The sequence below is a fragment of the Oncorhynchus keta genome, chromosome 36, assembly GCF_023373465.1.
Source record: "Oncorhynchus keta strain PuntledgeMale-10-30-2019 chromosome 36, Oket_V2, whole genome shotgun sequence".
NCBI classification, from domain to species: Eukaryota; Metazoa; Chordata; class Actinopteri; order Salmoniformes; family Salmonidae; genus Oncorhynchus; species Oncorhynchus keta.
The window spans coordinates 19,179,415-19,206,716 of NC_068456.1; the positions used below are offsets into that span (position 1 = coordinate 19,179,415).

At 40.7% G+C, this 27,302-nt stretch overlaps 1 protein-coding gene across 1 annotated transcript; it reads right to left on the reverse strand.

Annotated features, from left to right (window-relative positions):
- Window positions 1–5,499: 5,499 nt before the first annotated feature.
- LOC118369760 (serine protease 33-like) lies at window positions 5,500–22,010 on the reverse strand. The gene is given in 9 exon segments (XM_052498624.1): window positions 5,500–6,167; window positions 7,874–8,045; window positions 8,564–8,806; window positions 8,809–8,866; window positions 8,966–9,111; window positions 9,249–9,517; window positions 9,713–9,875; window positions 13,939–13,959; window positions 21,824–22,010. Coding segments are annotated over 9 exon segments (1,461 nt in total). The 5' UTR covers window positions 21,879–22,010; the 3' UTR covers window positions 5,500–5,833.
- Between the last annotated feature and the right edge of the window lie 5,292 nt (window positions 22,011–27,302).

A 27,302-nucleotide genomic window follows, 5' to 3' on the forward strand; every position in this document is an offset into this window, starting at 1 on the left:
AATGATTTCTCAAATTCAGCTTTCAAGGACTTTGTGGGTGCTGTAAGGTTGTTTGAAGGCATGCCTTTGGGTATATAAGCCATACAGTTTTGTAAATGTGGCATCGTCAAGGGGAAGGTGAAACATGGAGATTGATACCACTCTTGTTCTTTGCTCTGTGATAGCCACACATGGAGCTCAAGGCAATGTATTCATTCTACTGTGTATGTTTTTATTGATGTCTGTCTTCGTAAGTATTGTTTGTGTGTAACTATAGTTATAATTATAGAGTTGTAGTAGCACATCCATTGGCTGTTTCTGTCAAAGACTGCTAAATAGTCTTACTCAAGGGCTCGTACTTTCTCGTTTCAGGTTACTGGACCACATTGGGTAAATATTGTAGATGAGCTGATTTCTTCGCCAAATAACATCCAGTAGTTGGTACTTTTTTTGTGTGAAATTTTAACAAAAATTTCAGATTTATTCTGACATTTCAGATTTACAGTGTCTATAGAAAGTCTATGCCCCTCTTGGATTTCTTCACATTTTATTGTCTTACAGAGTGGGTTTAAAATTGATTTAATTGTCATTTATTTGCCAACAATCTACACAAAATACCCTGTAATGTCAAAATGGAATAAAAATTATATATATTTTTAAAGATGAATGAAAATGAAAACACTAATATATGTTGATTAGATAAGTATCCATCCCCCTGAGACATTACATGTTATAATTACCATTGGCAGCACTAGAAAGACCTAGTTAAGCTGTAGCTGGCCCAGAACAGAGAGGCACATCTTGCTCTTCATTGTAATCAGAGGGCTGATATGAATACCATGCATGACAGTCTCTCTTGTCTGAGAGTTGGGGAAAGACTGACTGTGTCTCTTCTTCTTCATTTTATAAGAGACATTAACTTGCTGGAAATTCAAAATTGTTTCCATAGTGAACATATTTTATGTGTCTGGATGGTTTACTACATCATTCCCAGCACAATGATTAACTTAGCCATGCTTAAATATATATCTAATGTCTGATTTGTTATAGTTACCCATCTACCAATCACTGTCCGTCTTTATGAGGCTTTAAAAACACCCCCTGGTCTTTGTAGTTGAATCTGTACTTGAAATTCAATACTTGACTGAAGGACCTTATAGATAGATAGATAGATAGATAGATAGATAGATAGATAGATAGATAGATAGATAGATAGATAGATAGATAGATAGATAGATAGATAGATAGATAGATAGATAGATAGATAGATAGATGTATGTACGTACGTACATATGGGGGACAGAGGAAGGGGTAGTCGTTCAAAAATGTTACTTCTGAACTCTTTTAGGCTTGCCTAAACAAATACTTGGTGAATACTTATGCAACGACTATATTTTAGTTATCTAATTTTTTGTTAATTTGTAAACATTTGTAAAATGTTCTTTTCTCGTTGACATTATGGATTATTTTGAGTAGACCAATTTAAATCTATTTCAATCCCACTTTGTAACACAACAAAATGTGAAAAAAGTTCAAGGGTGTAGATTTTTCTATCAACACTGTATTTGCACTGACTATAAGTTTGCAGAGGTTTCCTCCGCTATTTTGGATGTAACCTAATGACATTTCTATTTCCCACAGAACCTTGGCCAGATACAGATTATTCCATATCAGATATTCCAACAGGTGTTCCAAACTCTGCATTTTGACAATATTTCTGAGCGGTGTCTATTGTGTGTTGCTCTGTTCAGCAACAATTTTGATGATCTAACCCATGTGTTTATTCACCTTTATCATTAAAACAAATTACTTTATCAAAGTAATACTGTTCTCATTGTGCCAGTTAGCACTGTCAGTCAGTTACTGGGTTGTTTAATATATCATTCACAGCGTAATTATTAACTTGACCATTGTTCCTATAAGAGTCTAATCCTGTCTGAGACTTTGGACTTCCTGCTATTAGCCCATACAAATGCATTGACTAACAGATTGACGACATGGAACAACAGATGGTCCACAAAAGAATTATCAAAGGAAGTTTGTTCCGAGGTGTCTGTCCTATATCTGAAAGATACAGTATAAGAAAGATCAGGAAACATTAGTTTCAAAAATATATATGTTTTGAACCCCTTATTTTTTGCACTAAACAGTCCTCTCTGTTTTGTGCATGACACAAGTCATTTTTCCAACAATTGTTTACAGACAGACGATTTCACTTATATTTCACTATATCACAATTCCAGTGGGTCAGAAGTTTACATACACTAAGTTGACTGTGCCTTTAAACAGCTTGGAAAATTCCTGAAAATGATGTCATGGCTTTAGAAGCTTCTGATAGGCTAATTGACATAATTTGAGTCAATTGGAGGTGTACCTGTGGATGAAAATCAAAAGAAATTAACCAAGACCAAATAAATTGTAGACCTCTAAAATAATGGTTCATCCTTGGGAGCAATTTCCAAACGCCTGACGGTACCACATTCATCTATACAAACAATAGTACGCAGTATAAACCCCATGGGACCACGCAGCTGTCATACCACTCAGGAAGGAGACGCATTCTGTCTCCTAGAGATAAACATACTTTGGTGCAAAAAGTGCAAATCAATCCCAGAACAACAGCAAAGGACCTTGTGAAGATGCTGGAGGAAACAGGTACAAAGGTACCACAGTAAAATTAGTCCTATATTGACATAACCTGAAAGGCCGCTCAGCAAGATAGAAACCATTGCCCTAAAACCGGCATAAAAAAGCCAGACTATGGTTTGCAACTGCACATGGGGAAAAATATTGTATTTTTGGAGAAATGTCCACTGGTCTGATGAAACAAAAATAGAACTGTTTGGCCATAATGACCATTGTTATATTTGGAGAAAAAAGGGGTCGCTTGCAAACCGAAGAACACCATCTCAACCGTGAAGCACGGGGGTGGCAGCATCATGTTGTGGGGAGCTTTGCTGCAGGAGGGACTGGTGTAGTTCACAAAATAGATGGCATCATGAGAAAGGAAAAATATGTTGATATATTTAAGCAAAATCTCAAGACATTAGTCAGGAAGTTAAAGCTTGGTCGCAAATGGGTCTTCCAAATGGACAATGTCCCCAAGCATACTTCCAAAGTTGTGGCAAAATGGCCTCAATCCTATAGAACATTTGTGGGCAGAACTGAAAAGTGTGTGCGAGCAAGGAGGTCTACAAACCTGACTCAGTTACACCAGCTCTGTCAGGAGGAATGGGCCAAAATTCACCCAAGTTATTGTGGAAAGCTTGTGGAAGGCTACACGAAACGTTTGACCCAAGTTAAACAGTGGAGCTCCGTCTTCTGAATTAACCCAAGTTAAAAAGAGTTCCGTCTTCCGAATGAACTCTTAGAGACCTAAAGATCTCTTACATTTCAGTCATCAATCAGTCATTAATTATTATTTACCTTCTATCAATCTCATATGAACGTCTTAAATTCTTGGTTATCTGCACAAACCCTGGTTTCCATAATGAATCAGCAATTTACAAAATTAGCTTAATTATTAATTTCCTAACAAAATAAATAATCACATAGAAATACTGTACAAAAAAACAGTAGATATTGGTTTCTAACAATAATAGAAATGTCCCTAGAGGGCTAAACCGATATGATGGCTTGGTAGACAAAGGGAAGGGGGTGTGGACTGAGAAAAAGCGGGACACACAAAATGGATTCACTACACACAGTCTCTAATTATATTAATTGAAATGCTAATCCTTTGCACATGAACGGCCACTCATTAGAGAATAATTGCAATTTATATATTTACGCCCGTATGTTGTGGTTGTCTTCTCTGTTGGAATCCTCGATTGTCCTGTAGGGTTCATCAGAGTCTCTGGTTAACTTTACCAGAAGTCACAATGTCTTTTGTGGTTTTAGGTTAGAATGGTACCATTCAGAAATGTTGTCATAGATAGGTGCTTCGGCGGTTGTCTGTTTTTTCGTTCTAGAGTGAGCAATAGTCTCAGAGTTTAACCATTTGCAACCTTAACTTACACCGGGGTTTGCGTGGTCGAGATGTCCGGCTTACCGTGGGTCTCTTTGGCATGAAGTGTACATTTAGTCACGGGTGGTTTTATACCTTTCAGGCGAAAAGGGCGGTTCCATGACGCCAACGTAATGTCTATGCTCATGTGGGTGTGGCCACTGACTAGTTCATCTTTATATGAAAATCCATACTCTCCTTTAGAAGATTAATATCACATTGCATCTTTTCACAAATAGTTTCATGTTTAATCGCATACGTTCCACAATATTTAGATGCAAACCTGACAGCTGGGAAATGTACAATTTAAGAGATACCGTTATGTGTCTTTCCTGTCCTTGATGAGGTCACCAAATGAAACACACTCTACGTAACTGTCCCTTAAGTGTCCACGGACCACTCCCACATTCTCAAAAGTAGAGATATTGTTTAATTCTCCCATTTTGGGGATTAGGAGTTTGGCCAAGTCTCGTGCTTTGTTCTCTCTTTCCCTCAATACTGCATGTCAAAAGGGGAGAGGGTCCCTTACAGATATTTATGACCTGTCGTTAAGTCATAAAACTGTGGAGAGAGAGAGAGAGGAAGAGAGGGGCTATGATACTCCCCCCAGGGCATGTCATGATGAGTGTCGTACCCGAGAACACTCAAGGCTGCAATTGCTGCCAAAGGTGCTTCAACAAAGTACAGAGTAAAGGGCCTGAATGCTAATGTAAATGTGATATAAATACATTTGCTGAAATGTCTAAAAAACTGTTTTTGCTTGTCATTATGGCTTATTGTGTGTAAATTGATGATAGGAATAAACAATTTAATCAATTTTAGAATAAGGCTGTAACGTAACAAAATGTGAAAAAAGTCAAGGGGTCTGAATACTTTCCGTGCCAGCATGTACCTGGTGGCACTGCAGAAACATCAACACACCCCTGACCAAGATGTCACAAGTTCAAATTCCTTTCCATCATGTCCCTGTGCCCTGCAGTTTTTATATTGGTGTTGTCATATAATCTGACTTTGCCCACCCCCAATGTCATGCCTAGAGACCTTGTAGAGTAGCAGGGAATTCAGGTTGCTGGCAACCATGAGGTTGCAGTAAAAATACAGTTAATATTGTAATTTAGAAGATTTCACTGTAATCAGATTACAGCCATTTTACAGCAAATACCACCCTACTTCATCTGAAAAAATACAGTCAATTGTAGATCCTGTATTTTTTTCTGCAACACCAGTAGCCAGTAATGTACTGGGAACCTTTAGCAAAGTGCTGAAATGTATGGTCCCAATTCATATGTGGCCGATCTCTATCATACCCACAAAGCACGAAAATGCTGGTCGTTGGCAACCAGGAGGTTGTAAGTTCAAATCCCAGGTGAAGTTGAATCCCAAGTGTCATTTTACAGCAATAGCATCTTAATAGAGATATAAAAATAGTAAATTATTGTATATTTTCTGTATATTTACTGCAACCAGTAGCCAATCATTTACAGAAACATTACAATTAGTGTTTAACAGTGAAGTAACCCATTAGAATTGCTTTATAAATCAGGAATCTTGCAGCTTTTATATAATAAAATAAATCTTACAAACTTTTTTGGTAGTTGTATGGCAGAGACATTGTGCTACAAAGTAATTGTTTGTTTTATTCTTCTTAAAAATTAATAGACACAAAAACTAAAAAACTTTTACTAATTAAGTAAAATTACACGCATAGAAATATTCCACCACATGCCTGTGGTAGAATAAACTAACAAGGAATGTACTGATAATAATGAAATGTCCTAATAATATGGTGAACAAAACTGAACTGTTTTCATCACCTCATTTTCCCTAAAGAAATGATGAATTATTGAATCATGTGCATCCATTACTTGAACACTGAATGGCCTTCCAGCATCTTGCAAACAAACACAGTTTCTTACCACTGCCTTTGTCCTGGTTTCCCCAGCCTGTCACCCAGCACGGAGTCCCAGGTGGGAAACTTCCATTATTGCTCAGGTCTACACATATAGGCTGAAGGCAGCTGCTGAAGTTCACAAAGTTTTCCAGCTGCAGCAGCGCAATGTTGGTCCCAGTTAGGTTGGTCAGAGTGATGTTCACAATGCCCAATGAAGCCTCAAAGGCATCAGATCCTTTCTGCTTGCGCTCTCCCAGAAACACAGTCCACTCGTCGGGATTTAGATGTGAACTACAGGAACAGAAAACAGATATGGTCTTCGAAAAGCATTTAAAAATAGATTTTACAGGCCAATCTTTCTCCTCAATGTTGATTACAATGCATGTACACATATACTGCAATATGACTGGATTATGAGTAATTATGCTTGTTTAAAATGCATTATAAACTCGGCGAAAAAAGAAACGTCCTCTCACCGTCAGCTGCGTTTATTTTCAGCGAACTTAACATGTGTAAATATTTGTATGAAGATTCAACAACTGAGACATAAACTGAAGAAGTTCTAAAGACATGTGACTAACATAAATGGAATAATGTGTCGCTGAACAAAGCAGGAGGTCAAAATCAAAAGTAACAGTCAGTATCTGGTGTGGCCACCAGCTGCATTAAGTACTGCAGTGCATCTCCTCCTCATGGACTGCACCAGATTTGCCAGTTCTTGCTGTGAGATGTTACCCCACTCTTCCAACAAGGCACCTGCCCCGGAGATTTCTGGGGGTAATGACCCTAGTCCTCACCCTCCGATCCAATAGGTCCCAGCCATGCTCAATGGGATTGAGATCCGGGCTCTCGCTGGCCATGGCAGAACACTGACATTCCTGTCTTGCAGGAAATCCTGCACAGAATGAGCAGTATATGGCTGGTGGCATTGTCATGCTGGAGGGTCATGTCAGGAAGAGCCTGCAGGAAGGGTACCACATGAGGGACGAGGATGTCATCCCTGTAACGCACAGCGTTGAGAAAAGCTGCAATGACAACAAGCTCAGTCCGATGATGCTGTGACACACCACCAAAGACCATGATGGACCCTCCACCTCCAAATCAATCCTGCTCCAGAGTACAGGCCTCGGTGTAACGCTCATTCCTTTGGCAATAAACGCGAACCCGACCATCACCCCTGGTGAGACAAAATCATGACTAGTTAGTGAAGAGCACTTTTTGCCAGTCCTGTCTCTTCCAGCGACAGTGGGGTTGTGCCCATAGGCGACGTTGTTGCCGGTGTCTGGTGAGGACCTGCCTTACAACAGGCTTACAAGCCCTCAATCCAGCCTCTCTCAGCCTACTGTGGACAGTCTGAGCAGTGATGAGGGATTGTGCATTCCTGATGTAACTCGGGCAGTTGTTGTTGCCATCCTGTACCTGTCCAGCAGGTGTGATGTTCAGATGCACTGATCCTGTGCAGGTGCTGTTACACGTGATCTGCCACTGCAAGGACAATCAGCTGTCCGTCCTGTCTCCTTGTAGCGCTGTCTTAGGCGTCTCACAGTACAAACATTGCACTTTTTTGCCCTGGCCACATCTGCAGTCCTCATGCCTCCTTGCAGCATGCCTAAGGAACATTCACACAGATGAGCAGGGACCCTGGGCATCTTTCTTTTGGTGTTTTTCAGAGACAGTAGAACGGCCTCTTTAGTGTCCTAAGTTTTCATAACTGTGACCTTAATTGCCTACCGTCTGTAAGCTGTTAGTGTATTAACGACCGTTCCACAGGTGCATGTTCATGAATTGTTTATGGTTCATTGAACAAGCATGGGAAACAGTGTTTTAAACCCTTTACAATGAAGATCTGTGAAGTTATTTGGATTTTTACAAATTATCTTTGAAAGACAGGGTCCTGTAAAAGGAACGTTTATTTTTTTGTTGCTGAGTTTAGTTATGGGTTCATAGAAAGTGTTATCCAACTGTTCTCTGTGAAGCTCAGTGCAACATTAATTTACCCAGGGAAGCATTGGGCAGCACTAAGGACCAATTCCTCTGTAATGAGTGTGCCGCTGCAAATATGGATCCCATTTCTGTGTCGATTGACCATCCAGGGCCAAGTTCCCTCCGCAACATAATAACTGTTGCCCCCTAGACAGGGACTCATAGGAGCACGGCCACATACTCGCCCTGAAAGGGAAAGAAGAAAATGGTAAGTAATGATACAAAGTAGTGTCGTAGTCTTTCACAGCTCAGCAAATAAAAAATACAAATTAAGACACCACACTCTTATCACCTTTTTTTCTATCTAGAATCTAAAAGGGTTTATTGGCTGTCCCCATAGGAGAACCCTTTGAAGAAGCCTTTTTGGTTCCATGTAGAAATCTTTTGGTTCCAAGTAGAACACTTTTGGGTTCCATGTAGAACCCTTTCCACAGCAGGTTCTACCTGGAACCTTAAAGGGTTCTACCTGGAACCCAAAAGCTTTCTTCTATGGGGACAGCCGAATAACCCTTTTGGAACCTTTATCTAAGAGTGTAGCCACAGAGGTAGGAAACGTATGTGCAGCAGTGGTGGCTGTACTTCCAGTTGGGATCATAGTTGGTGGCAAGCTAGGACAGGTATAACTACTGTCAGCATCTAACACACAGGAGGTAAACAGGACAAAGCCTAGCTTGTCGATGCTGAACCTAAAATGAAAAACTCACCTTCTGCAGTTGAAATGACAGCGATATCTGATGCTTTAGTTGTTGTTGTTTTTGGTTGTTTAGTTGGTACAGTTGTAGCAGGAGGTGGTAGGCCAGGACATGTGTAACTGCTGTCAGTATCTACCCCACTGGAGGTAAACTGGACAAAGCCTGGCTTGTCGGTAGTGATCTTGGAGTCGATCCAGGGCTGGTAGCGAGACACTCTAGTGTACACCCCAGGGCGATTGGGGCGAGCGCAGCCAAAACCCCAGACTGGATCCAGACAGAGTTCTGTTTGGCCACCATTGGACCTCCAGAGTCACCCTGAAATGATGGAGTAAAAGGTAAGTCTTCCAATCCAGTAAACAACAAAGAATAGTTTAGGAACAGAGCAATAATGAAATGGGTTAGCATGGACTCTACCTGACATGAGTCCTTGCCTCCTGTCAGTACACCAGCACAAAGCATGTTGTCTGTGACTGAGCCGACCCTATTGAGGCAGTTACACTGTCTGTTACCCAGAACTGGAACCTCCACTTCCTGCAGAGCCTGAGGGGAGGGGAGGAATTCTGAGGTAGAGGATGAGAGACAGACTCGTTATGAACATTCCATTTTCATTGGAAAAATAATGTTTTTGGTCTGCAATGTACTGCTATTTCTCACAACACAATATGTCATTGACATCTACATGCAAAGGTCTCCTCACTTCCTTCGTTGATTTTGCCCCAGCCAGTGACCCAGCTATCAGTTCCATTGTGGTAAACACTATCACTTGCTGCCAGACAGACGGGTCTGATATAGTTTGTGAAGTTGACTGGTGAGGTGAGTCTGAGCAGAGCAATGTCGTTGTCATTGGTGTCACTGTCGTAAACTGGATGTAAGACGATCTGAGCAACAGTTCTGGACACTTCGTTGGGGTTATTGCCCTCCTGGTTCTGTCGACCTAAAATGATGTTCCAATCATTTGGGCTTGAGCTTTGTTGGAACAGGAAGATTATATATATATTTGCATCATATGAGAATTTGACAAAATATAATAATCCCATTAAACTAAAGTTGATTTATCAGAAACTTATTTCAAGTAAGAGTTGCACTCAGCTGCATTACAGAGAGTTTGACATATTCCTTGAGCTACAACCTTTACGTCCTCTGTATCTCACGCTAACTCACCCAGAAAAGCAGTGGGCTGCAGACATCACCCACTCCTTGTTGATGAGGGACCCGCCACAAACATGGCCACCAAATTGGTGTACGCTAGCCTGCCAGGGCCAACTTCCTGCAGGGGCATCCTCACCCCCCACTATTTTGTTGTTGAATGAAGTGGTCCCACACACTTAAACAGAGATAAACAATGATGAGTGGAGTGGTGCCACATACTGGAACATAAGATATAATCAGAGTCTGAAATGAGTCACTAAGCCATAGAATAAAATATGAAACCATGGGTAACACTTTACTTGACACCCAGCATCATAACCATGTCATAATGTCATACCAGCTGACATAATCTGTCATAACCTGTTATAATATGGTCATAACATTGTCATGAAACATATATTTAGACCTGTTGTGACATATTGCGTTATTTTATGGCTGATTATGACACCTACATAAGAGTGTCAAAAAAAAAACTACCACACAAGGCAAAACAATCCATAACACCATAGCCTGTGTGTCAACAGTATGGTTATGTTATATATATATTTTTTTTAATTTACCATATTAAATTGTCATTGTAATTGCACACACACTGATATGCAGCTACGCCAATGCGCAGACTCCCCAAAAATATGGAAGAAGGTACTCTGGTCAGATGAGATTAAAATTGAGCTTTTTGGCCATCAATGAAAATGTCTGGCGCAAACCCAAAACCTCTCATCACCACGAGAAGCCTATCCCCACAGTGAAGCACGTTGATGGCAGCATTATGCTGTGGGGATGTTTTTCATTGGCAGGGACTGGGAAACTGGTCAGAATTGAAGGAATGATGTATGGTGCTAAATACAGGGAAATTCTTGAGGGAAACCTGTTTCAGTCTTCCAGAGATGTAAGACTGGGACGGAGGTTCACCTTCCAGCATGACAATGTCCCTAAGCATACTGCTAAAGCAGCACTCAAGGGGTTTAAGGGGAAACATTTAAATGTCTTGGAATGGCCTAGTCAAAGCCCAGACCTCAATCCAATTGAGAATCTGTGGTATGACTTAAAGATTGATGTACACCAGTGGAACCCATCGAATTTGAAGGAGCTTGTAACGGCGTTCTTCGTTTGTGGAAAGAGAGTCGGACCGAAATGCAGCGTGGTTGTTACTCATGTTCTTTAATGAATGAAATGACGATACATGAAAATAACGTAATATACAAAATACAAAACAACAAAACGGAATGTGAAACCTAATTACAGCCTATCTGGTGAACACTACACAGAGACAGGAACAATCACCCACGAAATACAAAGCGAAACCAGGCTACCTAAATACGGTTCCCAATCAGAGACAACGAGAATCACCTGACTCTGATTGAGAACCGCCTCAGGCAGCCAAGTCCATACAACACCCCTACTCAGCCGCAATCCCAATAATACAAAAACCCCAATACGAAATACAACAACATAAACCCATGTCACACCCTGGCCTGACCAAACATATAACGAAAACACAAAATACAATGACCAAGGCGTGACAGAGCTAGAGCAGTTTTGCCTTGAAGAATGGCAAAAATCCCAGTGGCTAGAGACATACCCCAAGAGACTTGCAGCTGTAATTGCTGCAAAAGGTGGCTCTACAAAGTATTGACTTAGGGGGGTGAATAGTTATGCATGCTTAAGTTTTCTCTTTTTTCTTCTAATTTCTTGTTTGTTTCACAACAAAACATATTTTTTGCATTTCCAAAGTGGTAGGCATGGCGTGTAAATAAAATGATACAGCCCCCTCAAAAAACTATTTTAATTCCATGTTGTAAGGCAACTGTCACGTTCTGACCTTTATTTCCTTTGTTTTGTATTTATTCAGTATGGTCAGGGCGTGAGTTGGGGTGGGCAGTCTATGTTTGTTTTTCTATGATTTGGGGATTTCTATGTTTCGGCGTAGTATGGTTCTCAATCAGAGGCAGGTGTCATTAGTTGTCTCTGATTGAGAATCATACTTAGGTAGCCTTGGTTTCACTGTGTGTTTGTGGGTGTTTGTTTCCGTATCTGTGTTTTTCACCACATGGTACTGTTTTGGGTTTCGTTCATTCCACGTTTATTGTTTTTTGTATTCAGTTGTTCATGTGTACTATTTCTTATTAAAAGAACCATGGACACTTACCACGCCGCATATTGGTCCTCCGATCCTTCTCGCCTCTCCTCTTCGGAAGAAGAGGAGGAAATCCCTTACAGCAACAAAATAGGAAAAATGCCAAGGGGGTGAATACTTTTGCAAGCCACTGTACGTGATAGGGCTATTTGGCTTATATGATTATGATGGTCATAGCGCTTCTTGACAGTGTCATAAAGTGTATTTTCTTAGTCCAAGTAAAGTGACACAGGAGGGTCATAATGCTTCTTGAGAGTGTCATAAAGTGTATTTTCTACAAGTTTTAAAAATATGAGGGAAACAGATGACTGTAAACAATTTATTACAAAAACAACAAACGATTTAAGAAACAAACTTTCAAACGAAAGGAAACTTTTTGTCAGGGAAAAAACACATAAAAAAACACATATGGGTGTCATATCCAGCCATAAAATAATGAAATATACACTATATATACAAAAGTATGTGGACGTCCCCTTCAAATGAGTGGATTCGGCTATTTCAGCCACTCCCATTGCTGACAGGTGTATAAAATCGAGCACACAGCAACGCAATCTCCATAGACAAACATTGGCAGTAGAATAGCCCGTACTGAAGAGCTCAGTGACTTACATCGTGGCACCATCATAGGATGCAACCTTTCCACTAAGTCAGTTCGTCAAATTTCTTCCCTGCTAGAACTGCCCTGTCAAGTGTAAGTGCTGTTATTGTGAATTGGAAACGTCTATTAGCAACAACGATTCAGCGGCAAAGTGGTAGGCCACACAAGCTTACAGAATGGGACCGCCAAGTGCTGAAGCACGTAGAGCATAAAAATCGTCTGTCCTCGGTTTCAACACTCACTACCGAGTTCCAAACTGTCTCTGGAAGCAACCTCAGCAAAAGAACTGTTCGTCTGGAGCTTCATGAAATGGGTTTTCATGGCCGATCAGTCAAACACAAGCCTAAGATCATATGCAATGCCAAGCGTCAGCTGGAGTAGTGTAAGGCTTGCCACCATTGGAGTCTGGAGCAGTGGAAATGCATTCTCTTGAATGATGAACCAAGCTTCATCATCTGGCAATCCAAAACCTGCCCCCATGCCTAGTGCCAACTGTGAAATTTCATGGAAGAGGAATAATGGTCTGGGAATGTTTTTCATGGTTCGGGCTCGGCCCCTTAGTTCCAGTAAAGGGAAATCTTAATGCTACGGCATACAATGACATTCTAGACAATTCTGTACTTCCAACTTTGTGGCAACAGTTTGGGGAAGGCCCTTTCCTGTTTCAGCATGACTATGCACCCATGCACAAAGCAAGGTACATACAGAAATGGTTTGTCGAGATCGGTGTGGAAGAACTTGACTGCACAGATCGCTGACGTCAACCCCATCGAACACCTTCGAGATGAATTGGAACGCAGACTGCGAGCCAGCCCTAATCGCCCAACATCAGTGCCGACCTTACTAATGCTCTTGTGGCTGAAAGGCCACAAGCAGCAATGTTCCAACATCTAGTGGAAGACCTTCCCAGAAGATTGGAGGCTGTTATAGCAGCAAAGGGGGGACTGGCTCTATATTAATGGCCATGATTTTGGAATGAGATGTTCGACGAGCAGGTGTCCATATGCTTTTAGGAATGTCGTGTATGTCACAACAGGTGTGAATATATGGGCCATGACAGTGTTATGACCATATTATGACAGGTTATGACAAGTTATGTCAGCTGTTATGACATATTATGGCATGGTTATGATCGTGTCATAAAGTGTTATGACACTGGGTGTCAAGTAAAGTGTTACCAAAACCTGATTGTTCACACAGTGTGGAAATGAACCTTTGGCTTCACAGTAACATGATGCACAGTATACATGATACATAAAATAATCAGACATTAAAACATTAGCAGCACATCATTAAGATCATGACAGCTGTCAAAATGTGCATGCAGGTATGTGGACTGATTGCATTTTGTCAATAACGAAGAATATCTCAAAGGTTGACATTTATAGTATGTTCTGCTCTTTAAATGAAAGAAAAAGCAAAAAGAAATGGCAGCAATGGGAGTGATGACCATGAATTTCTGTACACGTCTGGAGAATAAAATGTAGATCATGTTCTTACCTTCAAGTTGACAATATGATTCTGAGAAAGAGAGGAAGTAATTGAGTTAATTCATTGTCCGATTGTCTCTATTAAACATGTTTGCTTTTGTGAAAATGCAGCTTGTGTATAACCATAATTGTTGAACATGTCACACCTCATTGCATGCTAGCTTGCATCAGCTGCACCTTTTCTTCAGTAGTGGATCAAACAAATAAAGCTAAAACATTAAATTCATGTTTTCATGAAACTGAAAAGTCTCTGAAATGGAATGCTGTTGTAATATGAGTTGGATTAGAGTGTTTTATTTAATATTTTATTTAGGGGGCAGTTTAGCTTTAATATTGCAGATAGACTGTGTCTTCCATCAATGTAACTGTCTGCATAATCAGCAAAAAAAGAAACGTCCTCTCACTGTCAACTGCATTTATTTTCAGCAAACTTAACATGTGCAAATATTAGTGTGAACATAACAAGATAGATTCAACAACTGAGACATAAACTGAACAAGTTCCACAGACATATGACTAACAGAAATGGAAGAATGTGTCCCTGAACAAAGGGGGGTCAAAATCAAAAGTAACAGTCAGTATCTGGTGTGGCCACCAGCTGTATTAAGTACTGCAGTGCATCTCCTCCTCATGGACTGCACCAGATTTGCTCGTTCTTGCTGTGAGATGTTACCCCACTCTTACACCAAGGCACATGCAAGTTCCCGGACAATTCTGGGGGGGAATGGCCCTAGCCCTCACCCTCCGATCCAACAGGTCCCAGACGTGCTCAATGGGATTGAGATCCGGGCTCTTCACTGGCCATGGCAGAACTCTGACATTCCTGTCTTGCAGGGAATCACGCACAGAACGAGCAATATGGCTGATGGCCTTGTCATGCTGGAGGGTCATGTCAGGATGAGCCTGCAGGAAGGGTACCACATGAGTGAGGAGGATGTCATCCCTGTAACGCACAGCGTTGAGATTGCCTGCAATGACAACAGGCTCAGTCCGATGATGCTGTGACACACTGCCCCAGACCATGACGGACCCTCCACCTCCAAATTGATCCCGCTCCAGAGTACAGGCCTCGGTGGAACAATCATTCCTCCGACGATAAACGATAAACACGAATCTGACCTTCACACCTGCTGAGACAAACTGCAGCGTGTCAGAGAAGAGCACTTTTTGTCAGTCCTGTCTGGTCCAGCGACGATGGGTTTGTGCCCATAGGCGACGTTGTTGCCGGTGATGTCTGGTGAGGATCTGCCTCACAACAGGCCCACAAGCCCTCAGTCCAGCCTCTCTCAGCCTATTGTGGACAGTCAGAGCACTGATGGAGGGATTGTGCATTCCTGGTGTAACTCTGGCAGTTGTTGTTACCATCCTGTACCTGTCCCGTAGGTGTGATGTTCGGATGTACCGATCCTGTGCAGGTGCTATTACACGTGATCTGCCACTGCGAGGACGAACAGCTGTCCGTCCTGTCTCCTTGTAGCGCTGTCTTAGGCGTCTCACAGTAGGGACATTGCAATTTATTGCCCTGGCCACATCTGCAGTCCTCATGCCTCCTTGCAGCATGCCTAAGGCACGTTCACACAGATGAGCAGAGACCCTGGGCATCTTTCTTTTGGTGTTTTTCAGAGTCAGTAGAAAGGCCTTTTTAGTGTCCTAAGTTTTCATAACTGTGACCTTAATTGCCCACCATCTATAAGCTGTTAGTGTCTTAAAGACCGTTCCACAGATTCATGTTCGTTAATTGTTTATGGTTCATTGAACAAGCATGAACAAGCCAATGAAAGCTCTTACAATTTTCGACGATGACATTTTGCTACAACAGACTATAGGCTACATGTGCACTACCAAGTCAGAACAGTATATGCCTATTCGTTCAGCACTTTTGAAATGGACAGCGACATAATTCAGACTATGGGCTGTTCTTACAGTATTCTCCCTGTACACCAAATCTGAACGGTAGGCCAAATTAACAGAGGCACATAAGCAGACAATGAAAGCTGTTACAATATTCGATTTTGACATTTTCTAAAACTGGCTATAGGCTAGAAGTGCTCAACCAAGTCGGAACAGTAGGCTAAATTAACGGGGGCATGTATGCAGACAATGAAAGCTGTTACAATATTCAAAGATGAGATTTCTCTAAAGGCTACACGTGCACCACCAAGTCAGAACACTAGGCTAAATTCGAAGGGGGGAAAGGGACCACATTGTTAGGGTGAGGCACATGGGCTACTAACTGCATACTACATAACATACACTTACTATTACTTTCTTCGCTACAGTATACACATCTCCCTGGCATATTACATCACTTATGCAGCAGCATACTAGACATAGTTATGGACTCAACATTGTTGTACTGTGCTCACTTGAACAGCAAGTTGGCACGGCGGTCCTTCTTGTGGGCAAACCTCTCAATGACTTTGTCATCAAAGTCTTGCATTCTCTGGATGAAGTCATGCTGGATTGAGAGCGTTGAACCTTTTTGGCCCATGGAGTTGCATGTGTTTTTTTATTCTTCTAAGGGGGGAAAAGTTTCTATTTGACTCTGCAGTTGTCATCAGAGTGGTGATGATGAATTTAAGAAGAGAGACTGTATCAGACAAGGCCTCCTGAATGTTGTTTTCATAGAGTGATTTCAATTAAGAATGTGCTGTCTTTCCAGTGTGCAGCTGAGGATGTCGATAGATAGTGAACAGCTCCCTTTTCCATTCTCCTGTTTGCCCACAGGCCATAGCTTGGTAGCACACTGGAGTTCGGCGGTCGGAAAGGAATCCTTCAGTAGTGTTTGGACAGCACGTACATTACTACTCATCACCGCTGCCCTGTCATAGGTTTGTGCAACCAACTTCTCCTTGACATTCAGTGGTGCTAGGACTTGTTTGATGGCCAACACCAGTTTTGTCCTTCACCTCTACAAAAACCTCTCACACACACTGTTGTCTGGTAACCATGTAGCACTATTACCATCTGTGATTTACAGGAGATGTACAGATGCAAAAGGAGTCTCAGACACCTCCTTAGCTATAGCTTCTCTGTACACTTCATAAACATACAATCCAAAAGTTTGTTATGGATTGTGCTTGACGTAGCCTTAAAAATGGATTTTACGCATGGTCTCAAAAATACACCTGAAAACGTCTGGGTTCAAGGAGTCGGCCAACTTGTCATGGCCCCGCAGTGCTGTCTCACAATTGCCACACAATTGAATGCATGCTATTCTCCTCCGTTTGTTGGTTGTGAAGGTCGATGGCTCGTCTTTATTTCTAGCTGAGCCACAACGTTTGATTTCTCCAGTAATCCCAGTTTAAAAGCGTTGTCTATATGTGATGCACAATTCTCATGTTTTCAGACACTTTCAGACAGATGTTTTAAACCCTTAAACCCAGACTTGAACCACACACCCTCTACTGAATAGCAGGCAGTGGAAGCAAAATAGTGATTTCTTTAGAATGCTTGCAGTTAGCCACTGCTTCCTTCCAAACCACTCATGGTTGAATTAGCAATTTCCGACTTGTGTAATGTTTATGTCCAATGGCCCATGAGCACTGCGACGTTTAATCTCTAATTTCTCTTAATTTGACAAGGATATGACATTGATTGAAAAGTATTTGCCAGTAGATTGTCAAGTTGATTCATGATGATGACTGCTAGCTTGCAAGCTAAGATTTTGAAAGTATGATTTTGACACGATCAGTCCGATCAAAGCTACTGTAGATAGTGAGTTGACGTCATTTTATCTGTGGCCAATGACCTTCACACTTCTTGGATGGGCACTTCAAATATAACTCTATGGCAGCTTCCAAGGGGCTTGAATTTTCGAGCTCTCTCCGTAGATTTTGTGGTGACGTAGTGTCCTCATGAGTGACAGAACCCTGAGCCAATCATGGCGCAACTAGAGAACATTACCGAACCCCACACTCTGCATTTCCACTGGCTGTCCCACCACAAGAGAAAGTATTGATCTATGCTGAAACACCTGCATTTTGGAGCTACCTTAATCAAGAAATCGTCTTTATTAACTCAATATATATTTTTTTACATGGTTTGTAAACTGATATGTGACACGTATTTATGCCAAAATAACATGTAAAACCGGTCGTAATACATCATGTCAGTAAAAGATTTTCATCAACAATTGGCTTGTTGTGTTCTCACTATAGTAGCAAGCCATTCTATAGAAAAATCTATTTTTACATGAACTATTTACTTTTGAGATGTATCTCTGGGAAGGATACTGCAACACTCAAAAAGGGCAATGAAAGATGCATGAAAAGTGTCATGACGCCTATGTATACACTGACTGTACAAAACAATAGGACACCTGCTCTTTCATTGACACTGACCAGGTAAATCCAGGTGAATGTTATGATCCCTTATTGATGTCACTTCTTAAATCCACTTCAATCAGTGTAGATGAAGGGGAGGCAAAATGTTAAAGAAGGATTTTTAAGGTTCTTACTTTAGAATGACAGACATTCTGGATTTCAAACATCGTTAATGAAAAATTGTTTAAAACAACTTTTCAAAGATGCAACATGCCAAATAGTGTCTCCATAGTGTCTCTATCATCTCTACTACCAGTACTGCACTAGTGGTTACTTAAAAAAATATATATCCTCAGCACTCTTTACACAAAACCCCATAATGACAAAGTGAAAACAAGTTTTTAGAAAAAAAATACAAATAAAAAACTGAAACACTTATTTACATAAGTATTCAGAACGTTTGCTATGAGACTCAAAATTGAGCTCAGGTGCATCCTGTTTCCACTGATCATCCTTGAGATGTTTCAACAATTTCATTGGATTCCACTTGTGGTAAATTCAATGGATTGGACATGATTTGGAAAAGCACACACCTGTCAATATATGGTCCCACAATTAACAATGGATGTCAGAGCAAAAATCAGGCCATGAAGTTGAAGGAATTGTCTGTAGAGACAAAAACAAAGGAACTAAGGTCAGAACGTGACACCTACAGTGAAGCATGGTGGTGACAGCATCATGCTGTGGGGATGTTTTTCAGCGACAGGGACTGGGAGACTAGTCAGGATTAAGGCAAAGATGAACGGAGCCAAGTACAGAGAGATCCTTGATGAAAACCTTCTCCAGAGCTCTCAGGACCTCAGACTGGGGCGAAAGTTCACTTTCCAACAGGACAACGACTCCAAGCACACAGCCAAGACAACACAGGAGTGGCTTTGACACAAGTCTCTGAATGTCCTTGAGTGGCCCAGCCAGAGCCCAGACAGAGCGAATATCTCTGGAGAGACCTGAAAATAGCTGTGCAGCAACGCTCCCCATCCAACCTGACAGAGCTTGAGAGGATCTACAGAGAAAAATGGGAGAAACTCCCCAAACACAGGTGTGCCAAGCTTGTAGCGTCATACCCAAGAAGACTCAAGGCTGTAGTCGGTGCCAAAGGTGCTTCAACAAAGTACTAAGTAAAGGGTCTGAATACTTATGTAAATGTGATATTTCAGTGTTTTATTTTTTATAAATTATCAAACATTTCTAAAATCCTGTTTTTGCTTTGTCATTATGGGGTATTGTGTAGATTCATGAGGGGTAAAAAAATGATTTAATCAATTTTAAAATATATATTTTTTATTTCGCTTTTATTTAACCAGGTAGGCCGGTTGAGAACAAGTTCTCATTTAAAACTGCGACCTGGACAAGATAAGGCAAAGCAGTGCGAAACACAGAGTTACACAAGGGATAAACAAACGTACAGTCAATAACACAATAGAAAAATCTATATACATGTAGAAAGATTAGGGAGGTAAGGCAATAAATACTGTAGGTCATAGTGATGAAATAGTTACAATTTAGCAATTAACATTGGAGTGATAGTTGTGCAGAAGATGAATGTACATGTAGAGATACTGGTGTGCAAAGGAGCAAAAAAATAAATAAATAAATAAGGGGATGAGGTAGTTGGGTGGGCTATTTACAGATGGGCTGTGTACAGGTGCAATGATCGGTAAGCTGCTTTGACAGCTGATGCTTAAAGTTAGTGAGGGAGATAAAAGACTCCAGCTTCAGAGATTTTTGCAATTAATTCCAGTCAATGGCCACAGAGAACTGGAAGGAAAGGTGGCCAAAGGAGGAGTTGGCTTTGGGGTTGACCAGTTAAATATACCTGCTGGAGGGCATGCTACAGTGACCAGTATGGTGACCAGTGAGCTGAGATAAGGCGGGGCTTTACCTAGCAAAGACTTATAGATGACCCGGAGCCAGTGGGTTTGGCGACGAATATGAAGCGAGGGCCAGCCAACGAGAGCATACAGGTCGCAGTGGTGGGCAGTAAATGGCTTTCGTGACAAAACAGATGGCACTGTGATAGACTACATCCAATTTGCTGGGTAGAGTGTTGGAGGTTATTTTGAAAATTACATTGCCGAAGTCGAGGATCGGCAGGAGAGTCAGTTTTACGAGGGTATGTTTGGCAGCATGAGTGAAGGATGCTTCGTTGCAAAATAGGAAGCCGATTCTAGATTTAATTTTGGATTAGAGATGCTTAATTTGATTCTGGAAGGAGAGTTTACAGTCTCGAAAGAAACCTAGGTATTTATAGTTGTCCACATATAAGTCAGAACTGTCCAGAGTAGTGATGCTTGACAAGCAATGAGACAATAGTAAACTTGAGATGATTAGATGGCCATGTTGGTATGAAGGCCAGATTGTGAATTTAGCCAGAGAATGAATTGCCTCTTGCTGATTATCCCTTTCTTAGTTCGTTTGTAAATTCACATCAGAATAACTGATGAATTTACGAACGTTCAACACCTGTCAAAAAATGTTGGTGTCAATAAACGTCGGCAAAAATGCTTAATTAAATTGTTGCCAGCTGCACAGTTAGTAAACAACGCTCTGCATAACATGTAACCAGCCTAACTAGCATAACCATCTGATTTGATTTGACCAGCTCTATTAGGGTGCACTCTGGCACACCAAATTGAATTTACGAACACACCCCAATTCAATCTGAAACAAGTATTCAACAATGGCAACTATTCAAAATATTTGTGGACAACAACTCCCATGTATCTTGTCACTATATCCATAATCTTTGATAGTATGCAACATTTCTAAAATCAAATATGGTTTAAATTCCAGGATGTATCACTAATTTCAGCTCTTCCTCTAGTAGAATTGAATGAATACTTTTCCACAATGCATTAGAAGTGGGGGGCTGTGAGTGATAGGCCCTAGTTCTCTTCAAGTAACCAACAACAAAACTAGGTTAGTTCATTGGGAAGATTCCCAAAGATTCTGTGGTGGTGCTGAAATTTATTTTTTATTTTATTTTTTACCCAAAGTGGATTTCTGTTTTCTCACTGAAAAGTGTTTATTGTTCTCGTCAGAGCTTTTCAACTAAATACTAAACCATATTTTGATTTATGAATGTGTCGTCTTGTTATTGATGTGATGTTATTCAGGCCTTTTGATTTTATCAGATTGTTTTAGTTTTGTAGGCATGCATTTAATTTATGGATCAAGCCTTAGCAGTCATTCTGATCTCGTTCCCAATGATCAGTGCTTTAGTTTGTAATGTTGCTGTCCAGTGGTTCTGAATTTGTGACTGAATTTGCACCAGACTGTCCACGTTTTTCTGTACAATAACATTTTGATTTGAACAGTTGAAAAATGTTGGTGTGTGTCCTAGGCTTTTTATATTTAGCCTATATATGTTACAGCGCTTTGTTTTAACTAATAAATATGTTGATATGGAACAAAATGATCTGTTTCAGTAGGCTTGTTGCTTAATAGTATGCAACGATGAGTAAATAGTATGTGGTACACTAGTATGGGTATTTGGACAAGTGCGTAGACAATCCCACTCCTGCCACAGAAAAGTATAGTGGTCAATCTAATACGCTCAAAAAGACTTACCTTGAATTAGGAGACTTGCCACCGTCAATAAACATACCAATTTCTTCACAGACATTTCTTAAGTGTTATGTACAAAGCCCATGTTTTTGCTCTTTAAATATCCCTCATGCTATCCTTCATTGCCTACACCCCTCCCTTAGGACACTACACCCTCTTCTTTTGTTCTTCGAATCACTCAACTTTATTTCCTTGTTGGTCTACATTGGCTATCCTGAGGCCACTCATTAGACAGGTATGGCCAAACACTGATTAGCTGTGATATTCGTTTGTGCTTAGGTCATTCAGTAAGGCTAGAAAGGCTAAGAATAGTGTACAGTGGTTTCCATTCATCTCCATAAATTAAACATTAACCCTACATTCTCAAACAAAGTGATAGTTTCTACCAAAACAAGGTTATCCATTTTGTAGGGGGAAACACTTTTTTTTTGCGTTGTGGAGAACCTTTTTATATCAGTTCTTTGAATATCAGTTCTTTGTGTATGGTTCTTCATTACACTGTTAAAGATTTCCCGGGTGGTTGCAGTATTTTTAGAACTGGATAAGGTATTATTGCTGTAAGGGACAGTATGCTGCTGTATTCTGATTACCTCTCGGTTGCAATCAACCTGACTTTCCTACGCCACCGGGCCTGTGGTTATGATAGAGATTATTAAAAGCATATTTGGGGGCATGGTCTAAAATATGTTGTATTTGTGCCAATGTGTTTTGGTATTTGTCTTTGTTCTTTTGATGAAGGTTGAGCACCTCATTGTCTACTCCCAATTCTACAGTCTTTGTAAACGCTTGTGACAATCAACAAATGCACTAAGTGGTTACTGCATTTTCAAGGAACTTAATGGGAGTTGGTCATCAGGAAGTTAATGTTTATTTTTCAATAATACTGTCAGCTCGCTGCAAGTAGTTAGTGCATAAACTTGTTCTGGCTGATCTTTCACACTCACTGACCTGACAATGTGTCAGGAAAGTCAGTTTGCTGTCCACCAAGAGGTTGAGACCAGGTGAGGCTGGGTCCCAAGTGCGGTTACCTTAAAGAATGCTTACTAGTTGTCAACTAATGTTAAACAATCTTGTAATCAGTAATGTCCAGTAAGTTACTGACAGCTAGTTGCAAGTTACTAGCAGTTACTGACTATTAAATTACTGTGAATTTTACAATAACTTACTGACAGCTAGTAATGTAAAATTCACAGCAACTTCCATGCAACTAACTGCAATTAAGTTACTGTGAAATGCACAGTAACCTCTTAAATGTTTAGCTCTTTGTCACATGTTCTTACAAAGATTGCAGAACTGGCCGTGTTAAAATTTGTGCTCAAACAACATAACCATCAACTACTTAAACTTGAATAACATTTTCTTGTTATTGTTTTCCTTACATTCACCACAACCAGTAGCCTTTAGTAGAGGTCGACCGATTATGATTTTTCAACACCGATACCGATTATTGGAGGATCAAAAAATGCAGATACCGATTAATCTGGCTGATTTGAAATAATGACAATTATAACAATACTGAATGAACACTTTTATTTGAACTTAATATAATACATAAATAAAATAAATGTAGTATCAAATAAATAATGAAACATGTTCAATTTGGTTTAAATAATGCAAAAACATTGTGTTGGAGGAGAAAGTAAAAGTGCAATATATGCCATGTAAAAAACCTAACGCTTACGTTCCTTGCTCAGAACATGAGAACATATGAAAGCTGGTGGTTCCTTTTTAACATGAGTCTTCAATGTTCCCAGTTAAGAAGATTTAAGTTGTAGTTATTATAGGACTATTTCTCTCTATACCGTTTGTATTTGATATAACTTTGACTATTAGATGTTCTTATTGGCACTATAGTATTGCCAGCCTAATCTGGGTGTTGATAGGTTTGAAGTCATAAACAGTGCTGTGCTTCAAGCATTGCTAAGAGCTGCTGGCAAACGCAGAAAAGTGCTGTTTGAATGAATGCTTATGAGCCTGCTGCTCCCTACCACCACTCAGTCAGACTGCTGCCGTGTCTTTACTATCATTAACTGAAGACTGATAGTTTTTATCAAAGATTCTCTGTAATTAGTTATTACGCGATCAACTGATTAATCACGTAACTAATTAACTAGGAAGTCGGGGCACCAAGGAAAAATATTCAGATTACAAAGTTATCATTTCCTAAAAGAACTTTTCAGATATTTTATCTGATCAATTAGTCTTCGAATTAATGAATTATTTACTTTACCTCACGTTAGTCGTAAATTGTTGGTTATCTGCACGAACCCAGTCTTCACTATGCGTCATCCATACATCAATTGTCTTAAATAATTTATTTTTTACTAACTAAGTAATTCACAGAAATGCATAAACAAACAAACAAACAAGGTAAATGTGGTTACATGAAATGATAGGAGAATGTGCACGAGTGGGCTAAACCGGCATGGCGGCTTGTTAGACAAAAGGGGAAGTGGGGGTCGACTAAGAAGTCACTACAGAGTGATAACGCTCACTCATTCGGGAACAATTGTAATCAATATATATATTTACGCTCAGTGTGTCGTTTTGATTGCTGGTGAAAAGTTCATTTATTTTGTTGAATTGTCTGTCTCTCTCCCTCTCTCTCTCTGTCATGGTTATTGGCGATTGTTCAGAGTAACATTCGTTATAGAATGAATGTTTTTGGCGGTTGTCGTTCTTCGCGTTCAATGATACCGAATTCCTAGCTGCAGACTAGTAATTAATATCAAAGACTTGTTCTTACTCCGTCGGTATCGATAGTCTCAGAGTTTAACCACGTGGTCCTTCTGTGGCTCAGTTGGTAGAGCATGGCGCTTGTAACACCAGGGTAGTGGGTTCGATTCCCGGGACCACCCATACGTAGAATGTATGCACACATGACTGTAAGTCGCTTTGGATAAAAGCGTCAGCTAAATGGCATATATTATTTATTATTATTATTATTATTATTAAAAGATTGATCAATGGTCTGCAACCTTTTGTCCTCCCTTGATTGAGAGAATCATGGTCTGCAACCTTTAACCATCTCGTAATTGAGGTAAGCTCGGTCTGCTGATCGAAAACCCATGTGGGGGTTTTATTCAGAAGGGCTGAAGCGGGCTGTCCCAGGATGTCTGACCCTAACTGGGCTCAGGGGCAGTCCTCTGATTTAGTTAAAATCAAAAGGGAATTGTATTTTTCTTCATTAAACAGTCCAAAGTCATATTACACAATTACACAAACAGTACCATACTCACTCATTCATCTTATACAACAATTAGATGTAAACCTCATATCTGAGGCTATTATATAAACAGCGTTATGGTAATGTGGCCCCACCGTCTCCCATGAGCTGTCCCAAGTTGTGACAAACGGACCAGTTCGTAGCTGGATTCTTCACCGATCGTTTATACTTTGTCCGGAACATGAAATTTGTTTGTACCTCAAGTTCTGTGAGGTGGAAGGATTTCCTTTGTCCTCTATGAAAATGTACTCTCTCTCTACTATGTGGCCATGTAGCAGGGTCTTCTCAGGAATTTACGACATCTGACCACAGCAGCCTAGTTGAAGGAGGCAATGGGGAGGCAGGGAGAGGGGGATGGGGTTGCTATACCCAAAGAGGCCAACATCATGACATACCCCCCCTGCTGGTTTGGATCTTGTTTGTCCTGAAAGTTACAAATCAACATAAAATCATAAACACGTGATGTCCTGTTTGTAGATCATCATTGCAGTCCCCTCTGGTGGTTGAACTTGGTAGGCTTCTCTGAAAGCGGAGCAGTCCACCACAAGGATGGCAGTTGATGTCCGGTTGGTTATCGCCGTTGCGGTCCCTTCTAGTGATGTACCTTGGTAGGTACACTGGAAGCTACAAGGGCCAGGGGATGTCCTGGTTGGTGATCGCTGTTGTTTGTTTATGGCTCTATCACTTCCTAAGTGTCAAAGGAACTGAACCGAAAAGGAATGAAAGCATAAACAAAAGATATACAAAATATAGTTCTCACACAAAAATCATCTAATTGGACTGTATTCTATATACGTCTAATGTTCTGGCAAAATGACTATCATGGCATTGTCTCTAATGCCATATCTAGGGTTTTCCTACTTGGTGTGTTGCTTAGGCACTATCCTAAGTTGATAACTATATGATAAGTTTACAGCTGTAAGGCACTAGTTTTGGTCAGTCTACAGGGATGACCTATGGACTTCTGGGAAGAAACTGGTGAGTGCTGTAGAGTCAAATGCCTAGAAGTAAATGTTCACCTTTATTTACTAAGGCTGGTATTTTGCTTGGACCCTTAAGTGATCCTAACATAAATCCTAATTGGATGTTCCGCTCTGCAAGTGTGTTTATGCTTACACAAGCGCGCATGTGATTCTGCCCCATTTCAAGGGAAGAAAACCAAGTATCCTGGCAGATTACAACTTGATCAGAATGAGTCTGACGTAGTCAGGTAATTTTCAGGTCAATGCCTGGAGGTCAGTCAGAATTGGTGTCAAGGGAGTCTGTAGTAGTTTTTTCGACAAGTCACTGTGTCTTCCACTATTGTAGTGGTGATAGGTATGAAGTCTATTTCATAGCTATGTTATACATGGAGGACCTAACCTCACGACGGAAGTACTCTTTAATAAGTATTGGACCAGTCGTACATGGTGTGATCGTGGTTATTGATTCTAATAATTTTCCTCCTGAATGGAGGATTCTATTTATTAGTGACATGTGTGTTAACCATTGGAAGAGTGCACTGGAGATTCCCTTCCACGTGTTGCACTCTGAGTGACTCGCTATGTCGCTATTGTCAAGGGTAATTGGTTAGGTTGGTTAGGTCTCTAACCTTCTTACTGATTGTAGCTAGACTGACTGTCGCTGGTATTGGTACTGGTGCTCAAAGGGACCAGTTATCCTACAGATTTATTCTGAAATATTATACTACCGGAACATAATGATTGGAGCATTTTACTAGTTATATTGTAGTTGAACCTACACATGGCAAGGAATTATTAATGTTGCCATTTGTTTTGGAGGTGGACAAGTCCACTGGACTTCCTTTACGACCAGTGTGGTACACCTCAGTACTATCTTAGATGTGTTCTAAGATAATCCCCGTCTAGGGGCCTGTCTGCTCCTCACTGTTCTCATAGAGGAGTTTACAACTAGATTTAATTTATGCTCTGGCGGCCTCGTACGGTGTTGTCCGTAGTCTCGACCCCCCCACCGGCCTCGATGAGGCTCATCATGGGTCTGGGCTACTATTCCCCCCTTTGTGTCTCCAGACCTCCCTACCAGCGGATGGTGTGGTTTCTGAGGCGCAAACGAAAAGGTCGGACCCTATGTACGAGTTGTCAGTGGCCGCGTTTTCATGAGAATGGCTGTAACCTTTCAACCAAATCTCCTGGTGTTTGTGCTTCAAAACGCTCAGAGGCATGTCAGTCACCACCGCGTCAGCGTGTGGCAACCTCTTCAGTACCTGCTAACTGAGATGAGGATATCGGTCTGTGA